Source organism: Hemicordylus capensis, chromosome 17 (assembly GCF_027244095.1).
Source record: "Hemicordylus capensis ecotype Gifberg chromosome 17, rHemCap1.1.pri, whole genome shotgun sequence".
Classification (NCBI taxonomy): domain Eukaryota; kingdom Metazoa; phylum Chordata; class Lepidosauria; order Squamata; family Cordylidae; genus Hemicordylus; species Hemicordylus capensis.
The window spans coordinates 10,111,658-10,129,652 of NC_069673.1; the positions used below are offsets into that span (position 1 = coordinate 10,111,658).

General features: G+C 44.9%; 1 protein-coding gene and 1 long non-coding RNA gene across 5 annotated transcripts; one reads left to right on the plus strand and one right to left on the minus strand.

Moving 5' to 3' along the window:
- Nucleotides 1-1,028: 1,028 nt before the first annotated feature.
- On the minus strand, nucleotides 1,029-8,467 carry LOC128338956 (uncharacterized). Of its 2 annotated transcripts, none has more exons than XR_008312783.1 (4): nucleotides 8,222-8,467; nucleotides 5,592-5,779; nucleotides 1,892-2,059; nucleotides 1,029-1,600 (listed from the first exon to the last, which is right to left on the minus strand). It is a non-coding gene; the product is annotated as an uncharacterized LOC128338956 (long non-coding RNA). The 2 variants fall into 2 exon arrangements; XR_008312782.1 differs by lacking the exon at nucleotides 8,222-8,467 and adding an exon at nucleotides 6,813-7,074.
- A 407-nt stretch (nucleotides 8,468-8,874) lies between these two features.
- Nucleotides 8,875-16,609, plus strand: SET (SET nuclear proto-oncogene). Of its 3 annotated transcripts, none has more exons than XM_053282233.1 (8): nucleotides 8,875-9,343; nucleotides 11,521-11,578; nucleotides 12,544-12,686; nucleotides 13,017-13,120; nucleotides 13,248-13,361; nucleotides 14,476-14,646; nucleotides 14,745-14,835; nucleotides 15,702-16,609. In XM_053282233.1, exons 1-8 carry the CDS (start codon nucleotides 9,271-9,273, stop codon nucleotides 15,707-15,709), a joined length of 762 nt encoding a protein of 253 aa, XP_053138208.1. In that variant the 5' UTR covers nucleotides 8,875-9,270; the 3' UTR covers nucleotides 15,710-16,609. The 3 variants fall into 3 exon arrangements, with proteins under 3 accessions (XP_053138208.1, XP_053138207.1, XP_053138209.1); XM_053282232.1 differs by having other exon boundaries at nucleotides 8,887-9,343; nucleotides 14,745-14,891; XM_053282234.1 differs by lacking the exon at nucleotides 8,875-9,343 and adding an exon at nucleotides 10,436-10,941 and having other exon boundaries at nucleotides 14,745-14,891.
- The last annotated feature ends 1,386 nt before the right edge of the window (nucleotides 16,610-17,995 follow it).

Sequence of the window (17,995 nt, forward strand, 5' to 3'; positions counted from 1 at the left end):
AAAGTTATTATCTTCTCGCTTGTTATTGGACTCCATGGAAGTTAAAAATAAATATAAACACTAAGGGGATGAGAACTTAGAGAAGTGAGCATGTCACAGCAGGTCAGATTCTCTATATTTGATGGGAAAGAACATTACTTTCCCAGAAACAATTAGAAACTTTGAAAAAACTTTTCAACCTGCTTTGCTACACAGAGCCAAGGAAAGGAAAGGTTGTGCCGTTGAGTCAGTGTTGACTCCTGGCGACCACAGAGCCATGTGGTTTTCTTGGTAGAATACAGGAGTGGTTTACCATTGCCTCCTCCCGTGCAGTTTAAGATGATGCCTTTTGGCACCTTCCTGTATCGCTGCTGCCCAGTATAGGAATTTCCCATATTCTGGGAAAACACACCAACAGGGATTCAAACCAAAAGTCTCCTGCTCTCTAGGCAGGTTGCTTCCCCACTGCACCATTAGGTGAAACCTTTCAACCTGTTTTGCTACACTTAGAGCCAGGTACTATATGGTAAACGAGAACAATTGGTACTCATTCGTCCAGCTGCAGAAATCTTAATTATTTGCCTTACAATAAGAGTTCTCAAACTTGGCTCCCCAGATATTGTTACGTTATAACTTCCGGCACCTCCAGCCACAATGGCCAGGGAGGCTGTCTCCACTGGAGGTCCATCTGGTGATCACAAGGGATATGGCCTTCTTGGTGGTGGCCCTCAGCCTGCGGAACTCTCTCCCACTGGAAATTCAGCTTGCTCATTCATTCATTCATATGTAAACTGCTTTGGGAACTTTTGTTGAAAAGCAGATAAAAATATTTGTTGTATTCATATCTATGCTGTCTGTCTTTACATTTCATTAATGTCATCCACATGACCTTTTGCTGGGCCAAGGAGGGAGGGCAGGGGGAAGGCAGGAGAGCACACCCTGCACTCCATGATCCAAGGGCGATCTCAGCCATGCGGCTTATTCACCCACGTGACTGGTGCTGCTGTGAGTCGTGTTCAAAAGCGTCAATACTTTTTCTGTCCTGCTTCTTTAAAGTCCAGCTTTCGCCTCCATAGAGCGTCATGGGGGAAACCATGGTCCGAATGCTTCTGATCTTTGTAGGTATAGACATGTCATGGCATCTAAATATCCTTTCCAAGGCCTTCATTGTTGTATTAGTGGCATAGTCCTGTATTGTTTTAAATTATTTTATTTATTTTTATTATTTGTTTCTCAAATTTGTAGACCGCTCCAAACTTCCAACTCTGGGCAGTTTACAACAACATAAAACAAATTATGCTGTATACCATGTTAAAAAAATTTTTAAAGGAGGACAGAAAAATAAGAATATATTCAATCTGTAATTTGGTGTTTTGTCTCTTCATTCTGGATGTGAGGGTAAGAGGTTATGATCACCAGTGATGGCCTATTGTGAACGATCATTATGCTGATCTTGTATACATTTGCTGTACACAGAAATGTTGCAGGCCATACATCTTGCATTTAATGTCCACGGCCACAGTTCCCAGTTTCTCTGTGCACACGTGTGCATGGATGCCATCTAAGGAGGACACTTCATGCACCTGATAATTTGCATTTTTCTTAGCCACCTAGAGAAATTCTTGTTAGGGAGTAATAAAAAAAAATAATTAATAGTGAACGCAATAAATAAAATTGGGCTGTAGTGTAGACTATGAAAGATTCCACCACAATTAATCTGTTAGGCTTCAAGGCAGAGGTTTCCCAACTTTCGGTCCCCATTTGTTGCTGGACTACAACTCCCATCATCCCCAACCAGAATGGCCAAAGGCTGGGGATGATGGGAGTTGTAATCCAACAACATCTGAGGACCCACTATTGGGAACACCTGCTTTAAGTTGCCACAAGACTCCTTTGCTATGAGGATACCTACCCTTCTGCAAGCTCAAGATATGTTAACATAAGGCACTCTCTTTAAAAAGCCAAATTTGCTGTGGGATGTTGATGAGGTCACAGCTGTTCCTGTCATGGGAAGGGAGCTTCAGCCAGACAAAGGACTAGTGTCTCAAATGATGATTAAGTTATGTGTTGGACTCTATATCTGAAAAGACAGAGTAATAGGAAGTGAAGAATATATACATTAGCCTGCCTTTTGTTATTCCTTAGCATTCTGACCTTGGCTGATCCTCAAAAGGCTATTGGTAAATCTCTTTATCTACATTTCACCTCAGATCCCCAGAGGAGAATGGCAGGTACAAATCTTTGTAAATCATGTGTGCATTCACAATGTACTCTGGGGGATGCAATCTCCCTGCATTTCACATTTCACCAGAGTTAGTGAAATATGCATATGCATGAGCTCAACATTCCGGTGCCTAACATAAAACCTAACCCACAGAATTAAGTGGGTGAGGTTTGGAAAGGGTGGTTATGGCATGCTTTTGAACTAATTCGTTATGTTCTATCATTATTAGGTGGTGTTATAGTGCTGCTAAGTTATGACATGATCTGGTTATGATCTATCATTATTTAATTGTGTTATCTTTGTTGCACTTTTAAAGCAAAGCAGGGGCTCTGCCAATGAGCTATGGCTCCTTCGAAAACAGCATGAAGCGTCTGGTGGGGCCAGAGTGGGGTGCATGGACAAGCCTCCCCACAAACCTACAAGGATTCCCCATCCCCTAAGGTTAATATCTTACAGCACAGTGCTTACACACAGTTACCCATCAAACGCTAAACAAGGCAGCCCCAAACTCTTAGCTACATCCAACTAACTGAGATCCTCTGTTGCCAGTCTGTGTAGACAATTCTGAGCTAGACAGACCAATGGTCTGACTCAGTATACGGCAGCTTCCTATGTTCCGATGTCGGCAACACCAACTTCACTTTCCCTCCATGTCTCAGGCTGGGGAAACCTCAAGTCCCAGGAAGTTTCTCACACCCGGCTTTCAGTTTGCATCTCCTCCTGTCACCTGTACAGGGAATTGAATTTGGAACCCTGCTTGGATATGAAGCAAGGTCAGGCTAGTGGCTGATCTCAAAGAGGAGAGAAAGGGACGACGCCACACTCCTCTGCACTGCAGCAGCTTTGGAAAGCAATAGCAATAGCAATAGCACTTACATTTATATACCGCTTTATAGCCGGAGCTCTCTAAGCGGTTTACAATGATTTAGTATATTAGATCAGTATAAATGCACTCAGAGCTGGGAAAGGCAGTCTTCGAAGCATAACTCCATCCTTACACACTGCTGGCATCTAAGTATGGAACTGGGGGACTAAAGAATGTGAAATATTCTTTCCAGCCCTGATTAATATAATACCAGGTTGCTATGACTATTTGAATTTGCGAAGTGTTTTGACATTATCTTCCGGAGAACAGTTGTAAGCCCACTGAATCAGTATGGAGAAATTCATCTCCATGACCAATGTTCCCCTGATTTAATACACCTCCCATTCCTCTCAAAAAAAAAAAAATAAATAAAACCCTCCCATTTCCCCTTAATCCCTCATTTCCTGCATGCTTTAACAACCCAAAGAGAGATCCACATTCAGCAGGCTGTCCACAACATGTCCATAGCTACAAAGTGGGTCCCGTCCAGTGCAGGGCATGGGACGGACTTGGAGGTCAGAGGCTGTCTTGGAGGTCAGTCCCCCTGGCTGAGAGACAGGACCTGTGCAATTATTGAGGATGAACAAGTAGCTGCAAGGGAGACATTTGCCTCTTTAATATATGTGTCAATCCATCTTTACGGAACTTGGAAAAGGAAGCCGCTCCCGCAGCTTGTGGAAGAGATTACTTGCAGGGAAACGGCTGGAGGGTCTCTGCACGCCCGACCTTCATTTATGCACAGATACAGAGCTGGTCTTGTGGGAGCAAGCATGACTTGTCCCCTTAGCTAAGCAGGGTCTGCCCTGGTTGCATATGAATGGGAGACTTGATGTGTGTGAGCACTGTAAGAGATTCCCCTTAGGGGATGGAGCCACTCTGGGAAGAGCAGAAAGTTCCAAGTTCCCTCCCTGGCACCATCTCCAAGACAGGGCTGAGAGAGATTCCTGCCTGCACCCTTGAAGAAGCCACTGCCAGTCTGTGAAGACAATACTGAGCTAGATAGACCAGTGGTCTGACACAGTATATGGCAGCTTCCTATGTTCCTAACCATACAGTCTCTTCCTGCACTATCTTCAAATGCATCTTCATACAAATGCATCTTCATATATTTATTATTTCTTTGTGTAAACCGCCCTGAGCCATTTTTGGAAGGGCGGTATAGAAACAGAATCAAACAAACAAACAACAAACAAGGCCTCGTTCGGGCTTCTCCAGGTTTGCTCGATGCAATTTAGAGGCATTAAGACTGAGCCCTCCCTGCCGCCACAAATTAGATTTCCGTTCCTGCTAACCTGACCTTGCAAGTTGACACAGTCTCATCAAGTTCCCACTGCAACTGCAGGCTCAAAACAGCTGCTGGCTTTGGATTTAATAGGGTGGTGACGTCTTTCTCACTTGGGGCAGGGGGCAAGAACTAATCTTGGGCGTTCCCACCCCCACTCTCCTTTTCTCCCAGCACTGTATGTATGTATGTATGTATGTAGCATATTTCTATACTGCCCAAAACTTACATCTCTGGGCGGTTTAAACCAAGATTAAAAAGTAAAACATTAATTAAAAACAAAAACAAAAATTTAAAAGCAAGAAATTTAAAACACAATTCAAAATTTTAAAACTATATTCTAAAAACAACATCAAAACAGTATCAGTTAAAAGCCTGGGTGAATCAGATGCGTCTTTAAAGACTTTTAAAAAGTTGTCAGAGATGGGAAGGCTCTTCTTTCACTAGGGAGCGCATTCCAAAGCCTCGAGGCAGCAAGTTGAGGGACATTTAGAGAAAGCTGTACGTAAATGTTGATTAGAGGTTTATCATGACTAGACTTTGGAGTACAACACATCATAGCCTAACTGGCTGCACCTCCATGAACTTTTGCCTCCATGTTGCCTTCTGATGGGCAGCATTCTTCACTGTGGGGCCCAGGGGTCAGTGGCAGCCCTCAAATATCCTAAGTGCAGCTCTCTGACCAATTGCTTATTGGGCGTGTATGAAGATTCGGCCGAAGCTACATTCTCAGCACAGTCCCCCCGGCATAATGTGGAGACGGCCACTCCCGCCATGCTAGGATTGCCATATACTGAGTCAGACCATTGGTCTATCTAGCTAAGTATTGTCTTCCCAGACTGGCAGTGGCTTCTCCAAGGTCGCAGGCAGGAGTCTCTCTCAGTCCTATCTGGAGATGCTGCCAGGGAGGGGACTTGAAACCTTCTGTTCTTCCTAGAGCGGCTCCATCCCAAGGGGAAGATCTTCCAGTGCTCACACTTCTAGTCTCCCATTCATATGCAACCAGGGTGGACCCTGCTTAGCTAAGGGGACAAGTCAGGCTTGTTACCACAAGACCAGCTCTTCTTTCCAGAGCCTCCACAGGACTCAAAAGAGCATTGGGCCTTGCCCAATTCTGTAAGGAAAATCTACTGGGAATAAATTACCCGAAAACCAAAATCATAGTCTTTGCCAAGAGATCAAAGACACACTCCTGGCATATAAATTGATACACAATCCAGCAGGTCTCATGCTTCAAATACCTGGGGGGATGGTCTTTCACGCTTCCTGTCCTAGGAAGGCTTATGGTGGTTATGTTGCCCCAAATGTCAGAGGAGTGGGTGGTGCTGCCATCCAAAAATTATTGCAAACAAGAGGGAAATCCAAATTAGTCTTCCTCCTCGAAAAAGAGAAAGTGGATTCCATGCACTGTGCAGAAAATGGGTGTATTCTAAGAGAAAGAGAAGACGCTATTACTTTTGAGGAAGAGTTGGCTCAAAACACACCAGGCATTCTGCGGAGTCATTCAATTACATCGTTTTCTTAGCTCTTTGGGTTTGCTTTCTTTTCCCACCATCTTCTCCCCACAAATAATTAACTCCGGCTAATTGACTGAATAAGTAGTTTAAGTGGTGACTATTTTATTTAGCAGCCAGAGAGAGCAGTTGCCTTTATTTTGCCCAAGCACAGCATTTCCTTGGCAGCAATTCCTTCTGTCCATTTTTAGAATCTGAGGAGACCCCTTTTGGGGACAAGGGACCATATTTTTCCTGTTTCTAGGTGGACTGCTTTGGCAACATATTTTGTCGAAAACTAGTATATAAATATTAGCAACATGGAGCCAGCTAAGAATGAATTGCCTCCCGAACGAGGTACGGGAAAAGAGCTGGTCTTGTGGTAGCAAGCATGAATTGTCCCCTTTGCTAAGCAGGGTCCAACCTGGTTTGCATATGAATGGGAGACTACATGTGTGAGCACTGTAAGACATTCCCCTTAGGGGATAGGGCCGCTCTGGAAAGAGCACCTGCATGTTTGCAGGCAGAAGATTCCAAGTTCCCTCCCTGGCATGTCCAAGATAGCACTGAAACGGACTCCTGCCTGAAACCTTAGAGAAGCTGCTGCCAGTCTGGGCAGACAATCCTGAACTAGATGGACCAATGGTCTGACTCAGTATATGGCAGTTGCCTATGTTCCTATGCCTGGCTGCCTCACTGCCTGCCTTGAAGAACTGGTGGTGTAATGGACTGGTTACAATGCCGGCGCAAAGCTGGAGAGTTTTGGGTTCAAATCCCTCCACTTGGCCACAAAGCTTATTGGGTGACTTGGGGCCAGTCAACATCCCTACCATTACTAGACTATTGTGAGGATCATCATCATCAATTTTATTACAGCCATTGGCCAACAGAAACAGAAGTAACAAACAAGTCCAATACAATAGTGCTAAAACACAATAAAACAAAATACAGTCGTTCATAAGAAATCACCTATTGTGAGGATAAAATGGTGGAAGGAAGAACGATGTAGTTCCCCTGAGCTCCTGGGAGGACAAGACGAATAAAAATGTTGTCTATTAAACAAGGACCATGAAGACAATATTGTCCAGGCAAAGCAGTCTCGTTATGATTTGTTTTCTTCTGGTGTGTGTGATAGAATGCTATAGGTTTTTTATTTATGTATCATCATTTTATTTGAATTTAAGCTGGTGAGGCACCTTGAGTACACCTGTACCCTCTCGTATAACCCTCCTTCCCCGCAGACCACGCACAAGCTCCTCTCACGGATTGTGAGAAGACCTCTGTTCTCTTAAAATACTCAGGGCCTAAGCAGTTTAGGGCTTTATAGTCAGCACCTTGTATTTTGCCAAGAAACTTAGTGGCGGCCAACGTAGCTCTTTTAGTGTAGTATAAGAGTAATATGGTCTCTCCAAGATGACCCAGAGACCAACCTGGCCACTGCATTCTGGACCAACTGCAGTTTCCGGACTATTATCATTATTTATTCATTTCTACACTAAAAGAGCTACATTGGCTGCCACTAAGATTCTTGGCAAAATACAAGGTGCTGGTTATAAACTATAAAGCCCTAAACTGCGTAGGCCCTGAGTATTGAAGAGAACAGAGGTCTTCTCCCAATCCGTGAGAAAAGCTTGTGCGTGGTCTGCGGGGAAGGAGGGTGCAACTTACCTTCCCCGCAGACTGAGCATTGCTTAGTCCCTGGGCGAGCGGATCGCCCACCCCAGACAAGCAGCGGCTCCTGCTGTCGGGGTGATGGGGCCCCAAAGCCCCAATAATGGACAAATGTGCAGTGCATTACACAATCCAAAAAACAAGGGTAAGGGAACACTCGGTTGCGAGCATGCAAAACCAGGCTGGGCTCACTTAGCCAGGTTCTGTACACTCATGTGAACAGCCACAACATCTTCTTCGCCATGAGCCCCATCACCCATCTGGAACGCACCGCCCTGCTGAAATAAGAGCCTCCCCACCTCTGACCCCTTTTCTAAACGTCCCTAAAGACTCGTGCTTTCACCCAAGCTTTTGAACTAGACTTGGGAGTTTTAAACTGTTTTAAGGTTTTCCTTTTAATTCGTGTAAATTGTAAACCACCCAGAGACGGGCACTCTGCAAATTGCAGAATAAATAAAATCAAATAATTTTACTTTTTTTACAATTAAAATCGTTTTAAAAGATGTTTTTAAAAAACAAAAACCCACCAACATGTTATTTGAAAAATAAAACGAGCCCTCTGCAGATTTTGCAGTGTGTCTGCTTCCTGTTCCTACTTCGAGGTTGTTTCTAACCCACGTGCACCAAAGGCGCGCGCACCCGCCCTCCAAGCGCTCCTCGGGGGGGATTCTGTCTCTTCCCCGAGCCCCGCCCACTTCCATATTAACCTATATATATATATAAACTATTTGTGTCTAGACGCAGCAACCAATAAGAATCCGGCGGGGGCGGCTTAGATCCTCAAGACAGGCGCTTGCGCTCGCGACCTTGCCCGCCTTTAAAATTGAAGAAAAGAAAAAAGAAAGAAAGAATGCGTGCGTTACGGAACATGAGGACGCATTCGCGCCTGCGCTCGTCATACTGTCCCGCCTTCCCGAAGCATTTGCGCGTGCGTATTTGCTCGCGTATCTCCTTACCCCTCCACCCGCGGAGGAGGAAGAAGCTGACGCGCTTGCGCAATTGTTCCTCAGCGCTCCCTGTACCCAACGGGGAGGGGGGAGCTTATGCGCTTGCGCACTTTCCCCGCAGGATTTCCCTCTCCTGCCAAGGGGAGAAGGGAGACCACGCGCTTGCGCAGGCGCGCGCCCGCGTCCTTCGTTTTACCCAGAGGGGAGGGGGAAGGAGTGGACACGCTTGCGCAGCTCCTTTATTTTTCACACCGGACGGGAGGAGGGAACTCGCTGCTCTTGCGCCTTGGCTCCCCTGCGCTCCCTCTTCTAGTTCCCGCCTCGGGCAGCGTAGGCGCCTGCGCACTAGCCTGCCGCGCACGCGCACGCGCACACAGAGCGCTCGCGAGCGCGGGAGGGGGGATTGTGGAAACAAACAAAAAAAAGACACAGAGAGAGAAACGCTTGGTTCCGCGCAAGCGCAGTGCTGCTTTCCCTTTCCTTCGGCGGCAGCCTCGGGAGGAGAGGAGGAGGAGGAGGGGGGAAGAAAAGGGAGAGCTCTTCTGCGCCTGCGCACAGCACGCTCGCCCCTCGTTAGCAGCAGCAGCAGCAGGAGGAGGAGGCGGCGGCTCTCGCTGTGTGGAGAGAGCGTGAGGGGAGCCGAGGCGCCGCCGCCGCCCCATTCCCAGGGAGCCGGAGCCCGAGGGACGCGCGGAGCCCGGCCCGGAGAAGCGGGCTCGAGCGGGGCCGCTCTGAGGCGAGGCTTCGGCTCGGTTCCAGGCTCTCTCTCGCCTTCCCTTCCCTCCCCTCTCCCCTTCCTCCCCTCCAACATGTCGGCGCCGGCGGCCAAAGTCAGCAAGAAGGAGCTCAACTCCAACCACGATGGGGCCGACGAGATCTCAGGTAGAACGCGGAAGGGGGGGCGCGGGAATTTCAGAGCGGGCGGGCGCCGAACGCCGGAATTTCAGAGCGGGCGGGCGCCGAACGCGGGAATTCCGAGGCGGGCGGGCGCCTAACGCGGGAGGAGCGGCGCGGGCGGGCGGGAAAGGCGGCGCGGGGAGGCAGGAATGGCGGGCGGGGCCGCGCAGCAGCCAGAGCGAGGGGGGTCCCCCCGCCGCGGCCGCCATCTTCCCCCAGCAGCCGCCGCCGCAGCCAGCCCCGGAGGCGGGAAGGCCGGTCGGGGAGCGCGCGGGGGGCTCGGGCCGGATGCGTAGGCCGCGGCGGCGGCCAGGAGGAGGCCATCTTCGGCGCCCCTTTTGTCTCTCGCGCTGCCTTCTGCCTCGCTTCCCGCCGCGGAGCCCCGGGAGGATCGAGCGGGTCCTCCTCTCTCTCGGCCCTCCGCCCCCTCCCCAGGCCCGCCTGCAGCCCTCCTGGCCCCGAGCGGGGTTGCGCGGCTCTCTTTCTCGGAATGCCTTTTTGTGTGTGTTTGGAGGCCTCCTCCTCCTGCCGCCATGATTGCTTCCTCCGCATGGCTGGCTGCCTGCAGCTCGCCTAGCCGTGGGATGAGTCGGGTTCCTTTTTATCTCTTAAGAGGCTTTTGCAGGACGGCGTGCAGAGGAGGGGGCATTTTAGGATTTTTTGAGAGGTCGTCCCGGTGGCGCGTCTCCCCCCGCCCCAACTGTTACTTTTCCTTGCGATTTTGAAGGGGGGGGCGGTTGCGACTTTTACTACCCCGCCACGTGTGGGCCCGATTTGCTTTTTAAAGCCTCAAAATGAAACCAACCACGCACGCACACATACACGCGAAAAGGGTTCTGTTTCGGGGAGGTTGCAGCGAAGGCGCCACCACGTGCGAGGCTGACTCGGGTTCCGTCTCCCCCCCCCCTTCTCTTAGGACAGGGTTTTCTAACCTGGCGCCCCCGGATGATGCTGGACTACAACTCCCATCATCCACAGCTGTGGCCGGGGGTGAGCGGAGTTGTAGTCCCAACATCTGGGGACATAAGGTTAAGAAACTCCGCATTAGGATTTAATGGCTTCACTTCTTTAAAGGAGGGAGAGAGACACTCCGAAAACATGCCAGTTTTCCTTGCAGCCGCGCTGATCCTTCAACCCCACGCGGACTTCTCTGAACTAAGCGGAGGAGGTCTGGCTAGTTAGCGCGCTCTGCTTCGCACACGTGTTTCTGCCCCCTTTTTATTACTGCCCGCCCTTTAAAGAGAAGTTTTCTGGTGGGGTGTGCTGCAAGGTAACAAACTAGATCGCAGGCTTTTTGCACATTCTACCAGATCGGGGTGAAAGGGGCTTGCTTCCAAGTCAACGTGTGCTTAGGATTGTAACTTTTAATTGTTTGAGAGGAGGGGGAAATGTCTCCACCCCAACTCCCGGAAACTCGGTTGTCCCGTAATGCAGGGTAGACTTAAGTGGGCGGTGGGATATCTCTTCTAGCTTTCTAAATAGATGCTTCCCGCTGTTTTCTGCCTATACTAAAATACACACGTCTCTTAAAAGAAGCCTTGCTATGATGGGAATGAGACATCATTGCCTTTTTAAAAAATTCAGTGAGTTTTCAGCTGTTTCTTATAGATTGTTCAGCTCAGTGCACTGATGATCATACTTAGTTGAGCAAAGTTATGGTTCTGTTTAAAGCACTCTGGATTTTATAAAGCTTACCTTGTAGATGAGTATGAAGAATGAATGCCGTTATATCTGTAATTGTGAAATGTAGAACAAGTGAAGACTGCTCTATTAGGTCCAGTTATAAAATGTGGCTTCAGAATGCTGATTGGAAATAATTCTTGATCATGTGAGGACAAACCTTTCTATGCAACTAAGATTCCTAATTTTAGATTAATGTTAACATCCAAAACCTAGAAACAAATTCCACTGAGTTCGAAAGTATTCAACTTCTTAAGTGTAGTTAGAATCAGCCTTAGTGGGTAAATAGCATGTTTTCCTCTTTTGAAATCTGAGTTAGTGAAAGTGTTCAACAAGTTCATGCTCAGGAGGAGGAATTTTGATTGAAGTCAAGCACTGCACTTCCAGGCAAATTTATTCTGTTCATCATATTTCAGACAAATATTACTGTTTTGAATTCTACCATTGAAACCTTGAGTTTGACTGATTATTTTCTCCCCCAGACAAAGAGCAACAAGAAGCAATTGAACATATTGATGAAGTACAGAATGAAATAGACAGGTAATAGTTGTGTGTCATTGTACATGTTAGTTATACAGCAGGCAATAACAAATAGTGTTAACTTCATATATTATGATAATTTATAATACAACTTTGCATTCCAAATGTTTGTAAGTAAACTTGGGTTGAAAATAAGTGGGGTTTAGTATTTAATAATGGATTTAAAGAGCTCGATCTTTATTCACTATGTGAGCTGAGTAGACTTCATGTTGATACAAAGTGAGTGAACTTTGCTTAAAGTATTGAGCCATCTTAAAATATTACAGCAAATAATGCATTAAGTAGCACAAGTAGACTGAAGAAAACAACTTAGTCATACAACTTCAGTTTACAGTCCTTCAACTATTTGCTTGGAAGGCAGTCTTATGCTACAAGGCACTGTCAGACTGGTTGTCCATCTAGCCCTAGTAAACTGATCCTCTGTGTCAGTTGGGCTTGAAATCCAGGTTTGCAGATACTTTATAACTCTTAAAACGGATGCCAGCAATCAAATATGGGGGTACACTCAGACCATGTATTCTGGTTTGTGGACCTCTGAGTTAAAATGAGTTGAGGATTTGCAGCCAGACTGTTGTGAAAAATGTTATGGCATATAATAGCAGGATGGATTTGGTTATTGGTGATGATCTTTACCATTCTTTGTGACATGAAAATGTGTGGCTCTGTAACTGGAGCTGAATTCCTCAGATGATGGATCTCTGATCCAGTGGAAATAAATCCCCGAGGAGGTGCTGTTGCTGGGACAGTTACTTTGCTTGTTTGAGCATAATGTCATGAGAGACTGGAAACTCTACTGTGTGAGCATCATTGGCTGAATTCAGTTGCAGTTGCATTAAACTTTTAATTCAAGAACACAGCCTTTTAAGTAGATGTTAACATTTGGATAGTCATAATGAACTCCACTGTGGAATTGCCTTCTTTTTAAACTTGATTGCTATTCTGTTTGTTTCTTGTCCTTGCTATAGACTGAATGAACAAGCCAGTGAGGAAATTTTGAAAGTAGAACAGAAATACAACAAACTCCGCCAACCGTTTTTCCAGAAGAGGTCAGAATTGATCGCCAAAATCCCAAACTTTTGGGTAACAACATTTGTCAACCACCCACAAGGTATGCTGAAATGATAGAGTTCTCTAAGAATGTATTATTCTAGTGTAGTTCTAGAATGATTTCACAGAATTGAGGCTGCATAAGAGTGAATAGTTTAGCAAAGTTTTGATTGCAGAAGTTTTGATTGCATACAGAGGTCATGTGATCCACTTCTATGAAGGTGTATAACTGAAGCATTCAAACACATGGTTCTTAGAGAGTGAATGTTGCATGGGAAGTAAAATGATTTGATTTGGAAGAAGGATGTTTCTAAATGCTTTTCAGTAATGATTTCCTACTGCCGTGTAGTATATAAAAGCAAATCTCTTGTGGATATTTTATCATTCATAGTATCGGCACTGTTGGGGGAAGAAGATGAAGAAGCGCTGCATTATTTGACCAGAGTTGAGGTGACGGAGTTCGAAGACATCAAATCAGGTTACAGAATAGATTTTGTAAGTGTCAGTGCACTGCACCATTCTTGCATGGTTGTAAATAGCTGGGAGAACAATTTGATGCTCCCAGATTACTGTGGTGTGGTGTTGTATTTATGTTCTTAATTGTATGTTCCTTCCACCACAGTATTTTGATGAGAATCCATATTTTGAAAATAAGATGCTCTCCAAAGAGTTTCATCTGAACGAGAGTGGGGACCCATCGTCAAAGTCCAGTGAAATCAAATGGAAATCTGGGAAGGTATTTGTCTGCATTTTAAGAAAATCGCACTGTTTGAAATGGTGACAGGCTGATTTCCCTGTCAGTTTCTGTTCCAGCCATTAGCTTAGCATCCTCTCCAACTATAATCTGTTTCCTGATGGGGAGAAATTGAGTTTAGCTCCATCTCCACAGAGAATTTTAGATTGTTCTTCTGTGTTTTGGACAAACCTTGATAAAGAAGGTCAAAATACTATACTCTTGTTAGCTGCCCTGCACAGTATTTTACTGAAGGGGTGGGATATAAATATTTTAAATGAGGGAGGGATATAAAAGCTATTGATTGTCTGCTCCTGAGGTTCTCTCTGCTAACAATACTTAATAGGTATTGCCTATGAATACAAAATTTTTACAGTGTGAGTTTTCTTAATCTGGAAAGGGTAACAGATTAGCATCCTCCTAAGGTAGAAAAGCATGAAGATCTTAAAGCTGATCTGCTTATGTTTAATTGTGAAAAGCTCTGGTGAAACTTGAGGCAAATTTCTTTTTAGACCTGTCCTAATTGTCTGAAGGCCCATGTGAACACAGACCACTTTGTTTCCTGATTTCTTCTTAGAATTTTAATGGAGAAAGCTAAAAATGTTAGTGTTTTGAAGAAATTGACATTGTAAACATTTGAAGCTTCACACACACACACACACACGGTACTTTTTTAGTACAACTTAAAATATAGCTAATGACCTTAATTGGCAGCGGTTGGGGATATGTTTGGAGTGAACTTGTTTCCTTCAGTATCCTGGGATATTTCAGCCATATCTGTCATCACATTAAAATGTGGTTATAGCTTAGAAATGCCAAAACTAAGAACAAGTTTCACATGCAGGAGGGGTGTCATGTGCTTCAGTATGGTGATCAGAAACAAGGGGAGTTTTAGAAACAGTCTGTGACTGACTGGTAAAAGGGGGGAACTTCCAGGTGTCCAGAAGTTATCTCTGTGTATCCCAGGCAAAGCTGACGAGATAACTGTAATCTCTGAATTAAGCTGGTAGCAAATACTTCACAGTCCTGTGAAAATGTACTCTTTATTGGAGGGGAGGGTCACATTTTGGAAGAAGACTCTAAGAAGCCTGTATCCCCCTACCCCACCCCTTTTCAGGATCTGACAAAACGCTCAAGTCAGACACAGAACAAGGCCAGCAGAAAGAGACAGCATGAAGAACCGGAAAGCTTCTTCACCTGGTTCACTGACCATTCTGATGCCGGCGCTGATGAACTCGGAGAGGTCATCAAAGATGACATCTGGCCAAATCCATTACAGTACTACTTGGTAAGGGTCTTCGATGAATTCATCACATTCGTAGCAGTTCTCTTATATATTTTTTATATTAAAAAAATACTAACTTGAGTTTGTGTGCCTCAAATAAGGTTCCTGACATGGATGATGAAGAAGGCGAAGGAGAGGAGGATGACGACGATGATGAAGAGGAGGAAGGCTTGGAGGACATTGATGAGGAAGGTGATGAAGATGAGGGAGAAGAAGACGAAGATGATGACGAGGGAGAAGAAGGAGAGGTAGGAAACTTAGGGCTGCACTCTTGAAAAGCTAGTGATTCAGCAACTGCTTTATAAAGAGCAGGGCTTAACAGTCTCTGCAGTGCTGAGTGCCCAGCTGCACTAGTTCAATCACAAACGCTGCCATTTGAGCTCCTTTTGAGTTGGATGGATTCAATCAGTCCCAAAATAGTGGATGCTCATAATCTGGTCAACTTCTGTGACTGACTTCCACCTTGATTCTCAATAAATGTATTGATTTTGGCAAGGGTGCGTTTGGGGTAACCTTGCAAGTGTGCCTCCAAAATTACAAGCCCCCCAAGGATTTTAGTATTTGGGTACCAGTAGCACATTAAATGGACTATAAACCTCCCACCCCCGGACTAATGCCTCCTGTTGCCCGGCGTTTGGGCTTATTTGCTATTGTCGACCAAGTAACCAACTACACCAAGCCTGGCTTCAAGCCAGATTGCCAGTGTGTATGCTGTATGGCATCACTCCATATCATGGACAACACACAGCTTGGTTTTTCCTTCTCTCTGGCACAAAACCAAATGATTGAATTACATAATGCATTTTGGAGGCAACTTAGAGTGCAGTCCTAAGTATATCCCACTGAGTTCAGTGGAACAGTTTCCCTAGTAAGTTAGGGTTGCAGCTGTAGCTTGATGAAGTCTAGGAAACAAGGGTGGGGGGTGTTGGATGTTTATGTATCATCCTGGAAAAGAAAGCCATCTCAACAAACTGAAAAACAGACTACTTAAATAGTGAAGTTTGGTCGAATGTGGTGAGCGCTCAGCGATATTTTAAATGTTGCTCTTCTTTCAACAGGAGGATGAAGGAGAAGACGACTGAACACTGACAGATTCCAACCACCCTCTTTCCCTCCCCCCTTCCTCCCCTTCCAGTCCCTGGGAGCAAGTTTCCGTCTATTTTTTTTTTTCCCCCTCTTCCCTTTTGTGCTCAGTCGCCTTGTTCTCTTGAGGTCTTTTTTTCTCTCCTCTTCACCATGGTTCACAAATAATTTTGGAGCAAATATCTTTGAGCAGAATACAGTGGGAAAGAATCTCTACCAGTTTCGATTTATTTTTAATCCCTCAGTTTTGGAACAAAAACTCTTAATGGAATCAACACGCCGTGTTCTGTGGGGAAGAAAGAGAATCTTCTGCTGGAAGCTGAAGAGTGCTAGGCCCCTGTGTAGTAGTGCATAGAATCTAGCTTTTTCCTTCTTTCTCTGTATATTGGGCTCAGAGATTACACTGTGTCTCTATGTGAATATGGACAGTTAGCATTTACCAACATGTATCTGTCTACTTCTCTTGTTTAAAAAAAAAAAAAGAAAAAGCTAAAAAAAGGGGTTATAGACAGGGTAAGCAAGGGTGGGTTTCAGATGTTGGGGTGGGTTAAATGGGCATTTTGACAAAAACATGGCTTCTTCTCTTTTGGCATGTTTAATTGTGATGTTTAACAAAAAAAAAAAAAACATCCTTGCAGTTTAAGATGACACTTTTAAAATAAAACTCCTCTCCTAATGATGACTTTTGAGCCCTGCCACTTGATGGAGAATCAGCAGAACCTGTAGGATCTTATTTGGAATTGACATTCTCTATTGTAATTTTGTTCTTTGTTTTGTTTTTTCAATTATTTTTTTTTTGTTTCACTGGAAAAAGAGATGCTCAGTTTTAAACGTTAAAAGTGTACAAGTTGCTTTGTTACAATAAAACTTAATGTGTACACAAGGGGATTGATAGTCTTCACTCTCAAAAAAGCATGCTTCCAACGCAGACCCTTTCTAGTTGGGTTTCTCGACCTACCATTTAGTACAAAATATATATATTATATAGAAAACCTTCCAGGGAAGAAAGTGGCAAAAGTGACATCTGTTGTGTATATATAAATTCACTGTAGTCTCCCTAGTTCCTTACATTTCATATATGTCCCTCATATAGACTGTCCCTTGAAAGGTTAAAGTTGAGGGTGATTCAGGTTTAGGCAGAAATTTGCCTCTCTGGGTTAAACAACTTTAAGAAGTGGACTTTGGGCATGCTTCCTCAGTGTGGGTGTGGGTGTGGGTGTGGGTGTGGAGAGCTCCAGTTTCAACGGCATCAGAGAGCCATCCCAGCTGGCTGGCTCACCCAAGACCCTAGATTGGTTTGTGGGGCCAGCTAGAGAGAGCGCACTGAGTTTAAAGGACTGTTCTGAGATCTGGTAGGAATGGTACTTTGATACTCTCTGTAGGTGGAATTAATTGTAACTTAATCTATTGGTATCAATAAAGATATTGACTGGATTGTTACATTAGTGGGTTCTGCTCCTTCAGAATTGTATTGCTTCATTTTTAAAAATTGTAAGCAGTGGAATGCTTGTGAAAAATAGCTTTCACATCTCAATTGAACATCAAGTCAGATTACAGATTAGTCCAGGGAAAAGCCTGTCTTCCAGGCTACACTTGATGTATACTTAGAATGGCATTTGAGAATAACTTGTATCATCATGCTATAATTTTATTTGACTAGTCGGTTACAGAAGACATGCCAAATGGTTGCTGATTAGTGTGAGACTATTCAATTGGCTTAAACCTTTTCAAGGACAACTTCCCTTTCCAAAGTTGGATAAAATACCTTTTTAAGTAGAACCAGTTTTAAAAATGACAAAAAAGTCTTTGAGGGGGTTTTCTTTGGCTGAATGAACATGGTTCAGCTAAAGCAAGTAATTTCAACAGTGAGGAATTAGAACATTCAGGAAGCCATTATGGCCTCTAATATCAAGGTCACTAAACAATTAAGCCCTAAAGAACATGGTGGGACTTAATTGGATCAAGTTGATAGGTATGGCTTCTAAGCATGCACTGTTAGAAATAAGCCCTATGGAAACCAGGTGATCCTCGGAAGTTTGCAGGTCAACCTCTGTAAGGGAAAGCGGGAAATGAGTTTTGCTGGGATTAAAGCCTTGTGCCTGTTTCTGGGAATGAGTTTGCAATTGGGCGTGTCAGGCCCCCAATAGATAAAGGAACATGCTGGTTGAATGCAGAGTAAGAAACTGGGATCTTGGAGATCTCGGGGAAGTAAAGAAGAGGTGTACTGTGCAAGTCAGGAAGTAGACAAGGTAGTTTGTTTATTTTGATT